The 15,220-nt window shown below is 38.9% G+C and overlaps 1 protein-coding gene across 1 annotated transcript in view; it reads right to left on the minus strand.

The window, feature by feature from the left end:
• The window catches only part of DSCAM (DS cell adhesion molecule), a 760,400-nt gene that overhangs the window by 62,504 nt on the left and 682,676 nt on the right, over positions 1-15,220 (minus strand). The window contains exon 21 of the mRNA XM_064380165.1: positions 3,024-3,177. Within this exon, the coding sequence (XP_064236235.1) occupies positions 3,024-3,177 (154 nt within the window). The remainder of the gene's footprint in view (positions 1-3,023; positions 3,178-15,220) is intronic.

Raw genomic sequence — 15,220 nt, forward strand, 5'->3', positions numbered from 1 at the left:
GTGGGGAGAAGGCTCCCCGAGGAAAGTTCTGGATTGAACCCACCCAAATGCCCACATCTCCTCTCACTGGCTTCAAAATCCACTTCTTCCATGGTTTTCTTCATCTAGAAATCATGCCTCCACTTATGCTAACTCATGTGAGAATTTGGGCACTCATTCTTGCTGTCTCCTTCTCCGCCCTCCTCAGTTTCTGCTACCGAGTCCCCTTTGCTATGTGTCTACAATAGCAAAGGGGCCCCTACAGTCCAGGCCCCTCGGCTTCTCCTCTCAATCCTCTTCACTATTCTGCTAGTTCAAGCCTCACTGGGTGACCCCTCGGTCTCCTGGCTGGGTGCCTGCTCTTCTTGCCCTTCCTTCTCTGCAGTCTATTCAGGACAGAGAGACCAGGGTGGTCTTAAAAAGCACACCTGCCATTAATTGTAAGACAGGTACCATTTAATTAGGATGTCTATTAAAAGGGAAACTAGGTGTGAAGTAAATGGGAACTCTCTGCACTGTCATCACAATTTTTCTGTAAATCTAAAACTTCTAAAAAGTAAGGTTTATCTCACACACACACACACACACACACACACACACTCTCTAAGGTCATGTGCCTCCTTTGCTTCAAACCCTACACTGTCTCCTTATTTCACTCCCGGGAAAATCTGAAATCCCTAGCACAGTGTTGAAAACCCAGCATGGTCAGGCCCCTCCCTTCCTTCCCAGCATCTCTGAGACTACTGTTCCTTCCCCAGCCCCAGCAGGGTCCAGTATCCTGGACCTCCCACCTAAATCTTTCCTTGCAGGAGCTTCTGACTTCTCCCTCCTTCCCTCTTCACATAACTGCCTTAGCTTGTTCGCAGGGTCCAAGTGCGTCCTCCATCTGACACTGCAGGTGAGGTCCTTTCATGCTATTTCTTTATAGCACTTACTGCAATTTGCCATTATGCATATACTTTTGTGATGCTTTGTTTACTGACTGTGTTAGTCTGTTCTTATGCTGCTAATAAAGACATGCCTGAGACTGGGAAATTTATAAAGAAAAAAGGTTTAATGGATTCACAGTTCCACATAGCTGGGGAGGCCTCATAATCATGATGGAAAGAAAGTGAGGAACATGGGGCACGTCTTACATGGTGGCTGGCAAGAGAGCATGTGCAGGGGAACTCCCCTTTACAAAACCATCAGATCTCATGAGACTTACTATCATGAGAACAGTGTGGGAAAGACCCACCCCCATGACTCAATTACCTTCCATTGGGTACCTCCCATGACATGGGGGAATTATGGGAGCTACAATCCAAGATGAGATTTGGGTGAGGAGACAGCCAAACCATCTCATTGACTGGTTCCCCACAAAACTGTAAGCTCCAACAGGTCAGGTATGAACACATCTCTTAGATCATCTTTAGAGACTTCTCTGGGCTCTCCAAACCCTTCTTTCTTTTCCCTAGTGGGTCCATGCCTTTATTCTAGACAATAGGATATTAGTAAAATCATGTATACACTTCCATATCTGGCTCATGAAAATCTCTCATCAAACCCTCCATACTCCCTTCTTCCCTCATCTATGTAGCTGCAAATGAGGAAACCAAGGGTTGTAGATTAAAAGGTGGAAGAGACCTGGATCCCTGAATTACCATGTGGAACAGGCCACCCAAGAGAGCCCTGACCAAAAATATCCTAGTTAGACCATGTTATTATGTGGAGCCACTGAGATTTAGGGGACATTTGTTTCAGCAGTCAGCCTCCCTTGACCAAAGCCTCTGTGTCCCCAGCATAGTCCCTTACATACAACAGACGCTCAAAATGACTTACTAAATGACTGAAGGACATTGAATTTCCCCAGACAAGGCCTGCTTCTATGGGAGTTTTCAATTGTTCCCCCACTGAGGAAGTCATACCCTCCTGCCCTAGCCAGGCCTTTCTGGCTGTGTCTAGAGATAGACCTTTGAAAGCACAAAGGACATGAAGAAATATGATTGCTGATCCTACATGTTTTGTTGTAGGTTTTTTTTCTTTTTTTTTTTTTTTGTAAATCCCATAGCTCAGTCTTTATGTCCAACATTTTCCTTGGTAATCATCATTTTCTCAGTCTTGGGGAGTGGCTGGATATTGTGACCAAAGAGTACAATACATAAAATAAGTCCCCCAGTTTATTTTCCTTACCAACTTATTTATTTTCTATCTGTATTTGAGCTCAAAACATGATAGCCCTCTTTTTCCCCCCACACTGTTTTATTCTGCCTTTTTCTTAACTATCTCATTAAAAAGCACATTATCAAGAGAATTCTTGGAGTTAAAATTGGAATCCTGGAGTGTTTATTCTTCTTTTTCAGGCTCTCAGAGGACATATTAGTAATAAGTTGCCACTGTTCCATAGCCCCAAATCAGGGGCATCTCCTGCTGGCCTGGAATTGTGTTGTAAGGGAATTGACTTATTATGAGTGCCAATTTAGGGGGTTCCTTGAAACACCAGATGGCAGTGATTACCAGAAGAGCAAGAATGTGTCTGCATGTGCTTTTTAAGGACCTAACATATAAATGTGACTATATTATATTTACTTTAAGGAACTTTTTATTCTTTGCTGACTCCTACTTCCTGCTGTTAAAGTCTTTGCTTACAGCATTCTATCAACAGATAATGATTTTCATATGTTTTTAAGCTTGCAAACTTCATAGACTATAAAATAGACATTTCTCATTAAGAAGTGTGATATCTGATTTTGATGAAAGTAGCACATCCTTGTGAAAATGCCATGTAATAATCTTCAGCTACTCCAAGGGGGGGGGCTCCTTTCCTCATTTTCATAGACACTTCAATTGTAAGTCCACTCATTCTCAGTTCTGTGTTTACCTCCAGGGGATTCCTTTCCCATGGTACAGAAGCTCAGAGCTTGCTAGCCACAACCCTGTTTCTTGAGCTAAAATGTGATGTTCTGGTTTATTTGATTTTTAGGGCAGTGTAAGTTTTATTTCAGATAAAATGGAGACTTAAAAACATTACAACATAAAATGAAGTCCGTACCGCCACTGCCTACCTTTTGCTAATGGCTCGACTGTGATGATTTCACTGCTGTTGCCTCTTCCAGCTGAAGTCACGGCCACTACCCAGACGCTGTACTGACGATTCCTACTCAGGTTGGGAATTCTGTAGGAAAATGAGTCAGGGGAGGCCTCAAACTCGCTGATAACCTGCGAAAGGAGACATAAATGTTCCCACATTCAAAGAAGCATGTGGCAAAAGTGGATTTCCCAAAGGAATAGTCATGAACATACTAAATATCATAACAAACAAAACACACAACTCACTCCCTCTAAAAGGTTGGCTCTGCAGTACAAAATGTAACAGGTATGTTTAAGTGACCCACTATTTACATTTTTCTCTGCAGCAGCTTTGATGGCCACCAGTAAGTAATTTACCCCTTTACATTACAGGCCACAGCACTTCTGTATTTGGCTGAGACAGAGTAACAAGAACCAGATTTACTCTCCCACCTGAAACAGCTGAGGAACACACACTGTATATAAAACAATGGTTCTGAAAGCATTTTACATCAGGTAATAAATGACAGATCCCCTCTGAGAGAACAGAAACAAATGAAGAAAACCCTACAATCGCAGTGTTTTGCATTTTTTAGTGTAGTGTAAGTTGTATTTCAGATAAAATAGAGAGCTCTGCGTCCTCAACTTGGGAGCCTGGCATCCTTTCCAAGCTGAGGAGGCAGAGCTGAGAGCCTGAAGGAAGCTAGAGTTCACAAGGAAGAGCACGAGAAAGAGAGCTTCACACAGAGGGCAAGCTCTGGAAATTGAAGAGGGTCCTACTTGGGTATTCAGCTGAGCAGATCCATAGATGCATGTGAGAAAACTACCCGAGGTCAGGGAAAGAACCACCTGAAAGAACTGGAGGTCATGGTGCCTAACATTCACACAGGGCTGGGAGGAGTGGCTGTTACCACCAGTTGGACTGGAAAACATCAAGATTCACGGAGCATTGGATAGAGTGCATAAGGGTCTTATCACAAAGGTGGAAAATAATTAGCCCCAGACTGAACACCACTCTAGTCTTTCCTTAAAAGAAAGACTTAAAAGGAACAAATTATTCCTATGTAACTTAAATGTATTCAAAAATGAAGGTCAACAATATTTATAGAATTTATAGAAATTGAAACATCTAGTACTCCAAAAGGTAAAGTTCACAAAGTTTAACACCTAATACAATATTTCCACATACAAATAACCCACATATCTGTCAACTGATGACTGAATAAACAGAATATGTCATAGCCATACCATGGCGTGTGTATTAGTCTGTTTTCTCACTGCTGATAAAGACATACCTGAGACTGGGTAATTTATGAAGAAAAAGAAGTTCAATGGACTCACAGTTCCATGTGGCTGGGGAGGCCTCACAATCATGGCAGAAGGGGAAAGCCATGTCTTACATGGATTTAAGCAAGAAAGAATGAGGTCAAGCAAAAGATCATCATGAGATCATCATCAGATCTCATGAGACTTATTCACTACTATGAGAACAGTATAGAGGAAACTGGTCTCATGATTCAACTATCTCCCACCAGATCTCTCCCACAACACATGGGAATTATGGGAGCTATAATTAAAGATGAGATTTGTGTGAGGACATGGAGCCAAGCCATATCAGAGTATTATGAGATAATAGAAAGAAATGAAGTACTGATAAATGCTATAACCTGGATAAATCTTGAAAACATTATGCTAAGTAAAAGGACCCAATTACAAGAAACCACACATTGATGATTCCCTTTGTATAAAATGTCCAGAATAGGCAGACTGATAGCAACACAAATTAGACGGGTGGTTGTCAAGGGCAGGGTAGGAGAAGAGGAAAATTGGGAATGACTGCTAATGGGTGTGGAGTTTCTTTTCAGGGTGATGAAAACATTCTAAAATTAGATAGTGGTAAGCGTTGCATAACTCTGTGAATATACTAAGAGCCACCAAATTGTTGAATTTAAAAGTGAATGACATCTCTATAAAGCTGTCATAAAAATTTCCAGGAAAACACAATTCATAGAAAAGAAATAAATCCATCAAAATTGACCCATAATTGGGACAGACATTAGATTTATGCAAACAAGGGCAATGAAGCAGTTGTAATTGTATTATAGCTCTATTATAACTGTACATATTCAAAAATTTAAGTAGATACAATACAAAAAGACCTAAGTCAAACTTGAAATAAAACTATAATGCACAAGATAAAAAAGACACTAAACTTGATTAGCAGCAGAATAGACATTGCAGAAAAAATGGTTAGTGAACTTAAAGATGTGAAAGAAAAATAAATCTTGAGGCCCTCAAATCACTAAGCTAAAGGGAAAAGTCAAGCTGGGAACTGCTTATGGCAAACCTGCCTTCCTTTTTATTCAAAGTCATCCCTCTGTTCACTGAGATAAATGCATATTTGATTGCCTTCTTTGGAAGGCTAATCAGAAACTCAAAAGAATGCAACCATTTGTCTCTTATCTACCTATGATCTGGAAGCCCCCTCCCCACTTGGAGTCGTCCTGCCTTTGCTTCAGGTTGTCCTGCCTTTTCACACAGAACCAATGTTCAAAAATTGATGATGTCTCAAGTCTCACTAAAATGTACAAAATTAAGCAGTGCTTGGACCACCTTGGGCACATATTGTCAGGACCTCCTAAGGCAGTGTCATGGGCACAGGTCCTTACTTTGGCAAAATAAACTTCCTAAATTGACTGAGACCTGTCTCAGATATTTGAGGTTCACAAAGACATATTAAAAAATTATACATAGAAAAGAGGATATAAAAGTTAACAGGGCATTAGTGAGCTATGGAAAAATATTAAGCTGCCTAACATACATATAGTGAAGTCACTAAAGGAAGGGACAGAGACAGGACCAAAAAGAGGTTGTAAAAACAGTGGTCGAAAAATTTCCAAATTTGATGAAAACTGTATCCCATAAAGCCAAGATACTCGGTGAATTCTAGCCACAAGAATATTAAAAAAACTATACCAAGGAACACCATAATCAAACTACTCAAGAGTTTTTGTTTCAGTGCTAGAGAAATAATATTAAAAGTAGCCAGAGAAAGTACATGTTATACAAGGGGGAATAAAGGTATGGCAGCCAATTTCATTTGAAAAACAATCAAAGTATAAAGACAGTGGAACGATTTCTTTCAAGTACTAAAAGAAAAAAATCAACGTAGAATTCTATGTTCAACAAATATATTTCAAAATGAAATTGAATAAAGACTTTTTCAGATAAACAAAAAGCTGGAAGAATTAATCACCAGTAGGTCCACATTACAAAAAGTGTTAAAAAAAAATTCTATCAGCAGAAGGAAAATAATATCAGATAGATAGAGACATAAATGCACACAAAGAAGTGAGAAAAGGAGGTAATTACATAGGTAAATATATGTGGTCTTTCTTATATAAATATTATTAAAATATGGTTGATAGTTAAAAACAATAACAATGTAATGTGGGCATATCATACACATTAAAGTAAAACATTTAACAATAGCACAAAGTTTGGGAGGAAAAAATGGAAGTAGATGATTGCAAGTGTCTTATACTATCTGCAAAGTTTGTAATATTTATCTAAAAGCATATGTATCTGCATATACTTGAAAGTACTCATGATGTTAAAAGCATACGCTCCCCATCTCTACTAATACAAAAAAAAAAAAAAAAAATTAGCTGGGCATGGTGGCGCGTGCCTGTAATCCAGCTACTCAGGAGGCTGAGGCAGGAGAATTGCCTGAACCCAGGAGACTGAGGTTGCGGTGAGCCGAGATCGCGCCATTGCACTCCAGCCTGGGTAACAAGAGTGAAATTCTGTCTCAAAAAAAAAGCATATGCTGTGAATCCTAAAGAAACTGCTGAAATTAAAAAATATAGCATAAAATAAAGCTAATGAAGTAACAAAATAAAATGGAATTAAAAAAAAAATCCAAAGAAGGCAGAAAAAGAGTTGCAAAGGCAACAAGAAGCACAGTAACAGAACTCAAATGGCACCACCACAGATTTAACCACAAACACATTAATAATAATTTTAAGTAAAAATGATCTAAATATATTAAAGGCAAAGGTTGTCAGACCTGATATAAAAGCAATATCCAACTATATACTGCTTACAAGAAATTTACTTGAAATATAAAAACACAAATAGGTTAAAAATAAAGGAACAGAAGAGATATCCTATGATAACACTAATCAAAAGGAACATGGAGTGGCTATAGTAATGTCAGACAAAATCGGTTTGAGAGCAAAGGATATTACCAGTAATAAAGAGAGAAATTTCATAATGATAATAGGGGTCAGTTCATCAAGGGAACATAACAATTCTAAACATTTATTCACCTAATGTTCACCTACTATTCAAGATATGAAACTTGGTTATTAGGTGAATAAATGTATAGGATTTATTACTACATGAAACAAAACTAACAGAACTTCAAGGAGACATAGACCTAGATAGGTCAGAAATGTTCCTCAAAAAGCCATGTGGAGTAGGTGGAGCTGGGATTAGATCCATTTTATAATCAGGAAACTGAGGTTCAGAGGAAGTAAGTGATTCACTGACGTCACGATGCCAAGCAAGTGCAGAACAATGGCTCAAGCTGAGGGCTTCCTGTCCCAAGTCTGGTGCTGTTTCCTCACACTCCATGCTGTCAATTATAAATGACCAAAACAACAAGGACTTACTTTACTCTTGCTAGCTTTCAATAAGCCTCACATGCCTCAGCAGGCTGCGTAAGTTACAATACCAGTCATGCAATTAAATAGGCAATTTAAATCTTCACTATATCTCTTGTCATACAATCTCATGCTTCCTCAACAAAAAATAATGTCAGAGAATTACTTATTGTCAAATATTTAATTTATGGGTACACAGTGTCAGATGATTTGGAGAGATTCTTGCACGGATTCCTTACATGCCTGTCTATAATCTAGCATGCATGTGCATGCATATGCACGCACTTACACCCCACCTCTACCCGCTCCCACTACAACACTACAGTCATATCTTAGAGTACTACGGGAAAACTAATCCCTCTAGGAGTTCAGAGGGAATTTGGCCTGTTTCCTGATAATCCAGAGGACAATCCTGAGACTGCATGCACTTGCACTGTGTAATTCTCCAAGGCTATATCACTGCCAAATTAATTTTGCAAAGCTTAATGATGTGCAAATTACAACAATTGCTCTTATTGAACATTAAACATCAGAAAAGCATTAAGATATATTTATAAAATAAAGATCTTTTTTTTCTGTTTAGACAACATAGCTTTTAGTTAAAACTCCATACTTATCCTGTTGACAAGATAAAATTGGTTCTTGATTACCTCCAAAATACACATTTTATTTAAGTTTTGCCTGTAACATGATGCATGGCTAAAATCGACAATAAAATGTGATTTCTCATGCAACAAGATTTGTTTCTTCATTTGTATAGAAAACTAATCAAGAATTGAAGTAAAAAAGGTATATTCATAGAAACTTCCTTCATTTCTCTATAGGTTAGGACGAAAATAATAACGTTAAACTGTTAGTGGCTCCTACTGGTTATTTGGGCCAAGTCAGTTGCACTGATGTCACCACCCTCTGATGCCACTGTGTATTCCCCTGATGACTGCCACTATCAGGCACCATTTTCCTGGTCTCAGTAGAAGGACAAGCAGAAAGTTAACAACTAAACAATTTAAGCCATCAGAGTTGATTCATTTTCTTTGGAGTATATGTAACTGGATATTAAAATTGACTCTTCCTGTTCTCTAGAAGTGAATAGCAATGATCTTAACGTGTGAGAATGCGCCTAAAGATGCCTATACCTTCTTTCCTTTCCTGACAAGAGCTGTGAGGCCACCTGGGGAGGGCTTGCTGGTTCTGATGTTTTGCCAATTGTCCATTTCCGGGCTCCAAGAGAAGCTGGGGCAGGAATAAGGATTTTCTATTGAAAAAGGTCTGTGTGCATTCCCTCTTATGGGTGGAAGAAGGCTTTGAGCTCTAGGGAAACAACTGGAGACCTTGGAGTCTGAAGGACACAGAGCTTGGTAAGTGAGTCAAATCTGAGAAGGCTAATGGCGAGCCACCGTGACAGAGGCTAGCCCAGCTCACAACAGGAGAGGAGGCTGGGCTGGACTGGCCACCCCTTCCAAAGTGAAGTGGGGTGGACGCCTACAGGCGGACCCTGTATGAGAGAGCAAGCCTGGTTATCTTGGAAAGGAGACCCACAGGCATGAGACACCTCCGACAGAGGGATGCAGTGCGAATTATATTGTATTTGTTGTAAACAGAATCCTTAGGTGTAACTTAACCTTTGTTAACCATTTTAAGAAGCAGTAGGAGAAAAAAAGAAAAAGAAGAGCAAAATGGGAAGAAAATAATCAGAAGCTCTCTCAGTGTTGTATAGGCAATCCAGTTGATTAAATCCTTTTCCTTAATGCTCAGCCAAAATGCTTGCTCTGAGAAGAAGGGATGATCAATATCATCTCCTTACGAAACATTTTCCTCCATATTTTAGTAAGTTAGAATAGCATGGACTATATTTACATTTCATTAACTTTCTTTTTATTGGGTACCAGATTTTCCAACACAACAATCCAATAGTGTATAAATCGACTTGCTAATTTCTATATGCATATTTTATTACATAGTACTGTCCTCCAAATGCAGGGAATGTTCAATGAGAAGGGGTCAATTTGATTTCCAGATTTCTCCTGATATATCAGCTAGATTGCTACTTCAGAGAGTCTGAATCATTTTTTATTAAAGGAATAAAGCGAAGCTTCACTATCAGGGATGACAGATCAACGCTGAGGTGTAAAGAGGGGCATACTCACAATGGAGCTTCTCAGGGATTAATAAACCAAATATGGCAAAAGGAGAAATCTGGGGGGAGGCAACAAAAACCCTTTTCTTAATATTTAATTTCATTTTCTTCAGGTAGACTTTGAGCTCTCCAATCTCATCTTCTTTAGAGTTAGGACAGAGGTATCAGTCATCCTAGATTTTGTTATGCCTAGAGTGTGAATTAATTTTGAGTGGACTACAATAATTCTACTATTTGTTTTAAGGGAAGACGTAAGAGTTCCTTTGTGACCTGAGGAAATACAGAAACAGTCAACATTGCGAAAGTTCAACCAGGCATGGACTTGAGGGATTTCATCCCCCACGTCCCTGAACCAGAATGCCAGGAATTGTGCTCCATGGCTTATTTTTAATCCCTGCTCTGTCTACGCCTAGCTTGAGGAAGTGGATGGGACATTTGTGGACTGGGGTTGCCAATTATTCTGTATCTGTCATAAATTCCTGTTGGCCAGCTGTGAAAAAAAGCCTGTTTTTTCTCATCTAAAATGTGTTTAAACATGTTGGCTCAATCCAAATTGAGAAGTAACCCAGCATTTATTATTAATTAATCACTTCTCAACTGAAATGGCTCTAAGTGGCTTCCAAGTTACTAATTTCTTGGTCCACCAGATAACATGTGGCATGAGAAGAACGGGGCTCTCTGTAGCTCAGCTGTCCCCAGCCTTTTTGGCATAGGGACAGGTTTCATGGAGGACAGTTTTTTTCACAGACGGAGGGACATGGTAGGATGGGATGGTCTCGGTATGAAATTGTTCCACCTCAGGTCATCAGGCATTAGTTGGATTCCCACGAAGAGCATGCAATATAGATAGATCCCTAACACTAGTCTGTGGTCTGGGAGTTGGGGACTCCTGCTCTACTGATGTCATGTAACAGGGACAATCCAGAGTGTCCTTAGGAGAAGATTTGGATATTTGGTTTGAGGATGTGCACTTAAAACATAAAATATGCATGTTGCTTATGTAATGAAATGTCACAAATACTGTTCTTAGAGTGGACTGGTCATGGTTTTTACTGTGGGAGGTGGTGAGGGGCGGGTTAGGCAGACACTGTGGCATTGAAAATATGGAGTTCTGTGGAAGAGGGATGAGGGTAGAGTTATGGGACCCCATGGGCCAGCCATAGAAGCTTGCTGGACTACAGTTCTGTCTTTTGGCTGTGGGAAGAAAATCTAGGCAAAAGTTCTTAGCTCATGCCTCATAATAGGAAGGGCTTGTAAATAATTGCTGAGTTTCAATTCAGGGTCATTTATTGAGTTTAGTTGCTGTATGTAGATTATAAGGTAAGTTCCTGCCCCCAAGGAGCAAGAAATGGTTACAGCTTGGCAAACAGAAGATTAATTTAAAATGAGGCACCATAGAAGTCTGATGAATTCCTACTAAAATTTAGATATAAACTCATTTGAATCTTTTTCTAAAACCAACCCTGTCATAGTTGAAGACATGGATGAATATTTACAAGATGCCTAAAAAAATGGAAACTTCATATATTTGTTTTAAAAAATATTTATAGCAAGGTTTTACAAGACTTCTGACATGTCTACCTCCCCAAAGCTGTATCCAGAGTGGAAAATACAGTTAATGTGATAAATCTTGTGACACCCAAGCCAGACCGTTCACATTTCGAGTATTTTCTCTTTGTGTGTTATTGCTTTAGGTCTGCTGGGTAGAGTCATGGGTTCCTAAGGAACTAAACAGTGTAGTTTACCCTTCCAGCCAAAAGAGCATAAGGGTTGCAAGAAGGTTAGTTTTCTCCTAGTGCTTCAGTGTCAACCCACGGAAAGTCCGGGAACAGCATCTTCTAGACCTACCTTCATTCCACAGTTATTTTTGCCTTGTGGTGTCAATGTAATATTTTTCTTTTCATGTGTAAGATACTATTGACCAGTAAATAAGACACAATTAGCCACCGTGAGGCACTTTAAACACTCTTTGGTCGTGTCTATAAAATCAGATGTTTACCCAATAATTGCTACATTCATTTCCAAATCCCTCACATTATTTTGCTCTTGTAAGACCTTGCAGAGCCTTCTCTAGTCCTCTCAATCAGGGGCTAAGTCTGGCCTTTGTCTTTTATAGCCTTTGCTTTTATTCCATTGTGGGTTATGGTCTTTCACGTGCTTACCACATCTTCCTGGGGGTCAGGCTCCCTGACCCATCCTTCTACTCACCCATCCCTCTACTCACTCTGCAGGGAGCCTGGGTCAGAGCATTGCTTAGAGCTGGGACTCAATGACAAGTAACTGGAATGGACTGAAGAAATTCTTGTTGTATTAGGTGAGTTTAGTAATGACCTAGAAGTGATTTGATTACAATAGAAAATAATGAGTAGAAAATGACTACAAAGTCATAGGCTGTTCGTGTCAAATTATTCAGCCTGTCTGATATAAAAAGAATTCTACTTTAAAAAATTTCAATTAACTTTTTAATGAAAAACTAATTCTATCAAGGAAATGTAATGTTTTAAAAAGCTCTGATAGCTAATTATTAACATGCAATTAAAAAAACTTGAAGGCTGTGATTTCATAGATAGAATGTTCACAGCAGTGAAAAAAAAATTCCCCCAAAGCAATAAACAAAATTGATAGCTCTTTTAATTATAGGGTAAGGGCACTTTCAGAATGCTTAACATCTTTCTGTTTAGTGGCAGAGAAATGGCCTGGATTCCATTAAGAATAAGCAGTTCACTGGATCAATTTAAGATTTTTAAAAATTCTTATGTATAAGCTTATTTTGATCTAATTTCCATTTTATTTCACTGTTCCCATCTATGAAAGAAGATGTCATAGCAGAAAGATCTTCCTACGGGCATAGGTTGAGGGGCCAACATTGGTAGAAAAGTGACAATAGCCAGACAATTCTGGTAGTTTCCTCTGCCTTTTACTGAGATTACTGTAGATACCATTATATATATGACTATATATATAACTATATACATAGACTACTGACTACTTTGAAAAAGCCTTTCAAATATAAAATATTTTATTTTTTGGCATTCTAAATATAAAAGTTATTGCTATAATGTTTTGCTACTATATTAAAGCTGATATCCAGAAAAGGCATGAGAAAAACTAGTTTCTTGATGTAATTGTTTAGAAGCAGAAACACTATCCAATCAGACAGGCTGGCATTACAGGTCCTTATGTTAACAGGCTCTTTCCAACCAATATAATCTCCCCTTACTACAATTTTGCCTCATCCCTTCTTTGCTGTCATGCCACCTGACACAAAAATTACCTGTCTGTCAAAGGTGCATTAATTTAACTTGATTGCTGTCACCTATTCAACAAATTCTGTACCAAATAACTAGTTGGCTTCATATAGCTTCTCACATACAAGAAGGAAATGAATGAGAAACACAACTCTTAGTAATAAAAATAATATATGCAGAATTTACAATTTTGAAAAAACATAGCTCTTTCCACTAGTTTTAATTGATAAATGATTCAAAGCCAAATTATTTTCTTAAATAGTACAATACATCTGTGTCAGGCTGTGCCAAAAAGATAAGATGTTCTCAAAGCTGGAGTCTTCTAAAAGCTCCAAACACTAATTGGTAAAAAGGGCATTTTCGTAAAACTTTGGAGACAGTAAAAATATCAGTGGTTAAGAGAGTGGGATGAATAGGTGCAGCACAGAGGGGTTTTTAGGGTCGTGAAACTTCTACATGATGCTGCAATGGTGGATCCATGTCATGGTACATTTGTCCAAACCCCTAGAGTGTACAACCCCTAGAGTAAGTCCTATATAAACTACGAACACTGGCAAATGTCAGTGTAGGTTCTGCCATTGTTACAAATGCACCACTCTGCTGGGGGATGTTGATAGTGGGGGAGGCTGTGCAGTAGGAACAGGGGTATTTGGAAAATCTCTGCACCTTCTTCTCAATTTTGCTGTGAACCTAGAACTGCTTAAAAAAATAAAATTAAGTTTTTTTTAAGGGCATTTTAGCCTTTGGATAATCAGAAAGCTCTACACAGCAATGGAGAAGTTCATTCAGGGTGGCATACACTAGGTTACCCAGTCTGAATGAATGCCACCTCAAAGCCAGAATGCTTAGTGACAGGTTATCTGACAAATTGAGCAGGCAGTCTTGTGAGAATGAGCTTCAAAAGAGATTTCCAGGGCCTCTTTCTGTGTGAAAATTTAGTGGAATATATGCTTTTGTTTTCCTTTTCTCTATAAATTACATGATTGGGCTCAGGATTTTAAAGGCCAAGATTTCTCCCACCCTGAGTATAGACCATCTGCATTTTACCAGTTATAGCAATTGAATGGCTTCACATAATGCCTAGTGGACTAACGACCACTGAGAACAATATGAAGAGAAAACTGAAATATAGATTCAATAGAAAGATTGAGTAGTTATTGGCTGGTTCACTGTGTGATATGGGTTGGCTGTGTCCCCACCCAAATCTCATCTTGAATTGTAGTTCCCATAAATCCCATGTGCTGTGGTAGGGACCCAGTGGGAGGTAATTGAGTCGTGGGGGGTGGTTACCTTCATGCTGTTCTTGTGATAGTGAGTGAGTTCTCATGAGACCTGGCTTTATAAGGGGTATTTCCCCCCTTCGCTCTGGACTTCCTTTTGCTGCCACCATGTGAAGAAGGGCATGTTTGCTTCCCCTTCTACTATGATTGTAAGTTTCCTGAGGCCTCCCCAGCCATGCTGAACTGTGAGTCAATTAAACCGCTTTCATTTATAAATCACTCAATCTTGGGTATGTCTTTATTAGCAGTGTGAGAACAGACTAATACACTGTGAATAGGATAACAGAAAAAAAAGACCACTATTAAAGGACAAACTTATAAAAAACAACATAGACTTTCCTTTCACTTTCTTAAAGAATAGAAGTCAAATAAAAAGGCAAAAATTGCTACAAAAGAAACTTAGAGAAGATTTAGAACCACGTTCCATATCAATTGAGATAATCATGTGGTTCTTGTCTTTAGTTCTGTTTATGTGATGAACCACATTTATTGACTGTGTATGTTGAACTAACCTTGCATCGTGGGAATAAAGCCTACTTGATCATGGTGGATAAGTGTATTAGTCTATTTTCTTACTGTTATGAAGAAATACTGGAGACTAGGTTAATTTATAAAGAAAAAGGGGTTTAATGGACTCACAGTTCCACATGGTTGGGGAGGCTTCACAATCATGACAGAATGTGAAGGAGGAACAAAGGCATGTCTTACATGGTGGCAGACAAGAGAGCATGTGCAGGGGATCTTCCCTTTATAAAACCATCAGATCTCATGAGACTTATTTGCTATAGTGAGAATAGCACCAGAAAACCCACCCCCATGATTCAATTACCTCCCATTGGGTCTCTCCCATGATACATGGAG

This window comes from Aotus nancymaae, unplaced genomic scaffold, assembly GCF_030222135.1.
Source record: "Aotus nancymaae isolate 86718 unplaced genomic scaffold, 86718_ANA_hifiasm-v0.15.2.pri h1tg000022l_1, whole genome shotgun sequence".
In the NCBI taxonomy this organism is placed as follows: domain Eukaryota; kingdom Metazoa; phylum Chordata; class Mammalia; order Primates; family Aotidae; genus Aotus; species Aotus nancymaae.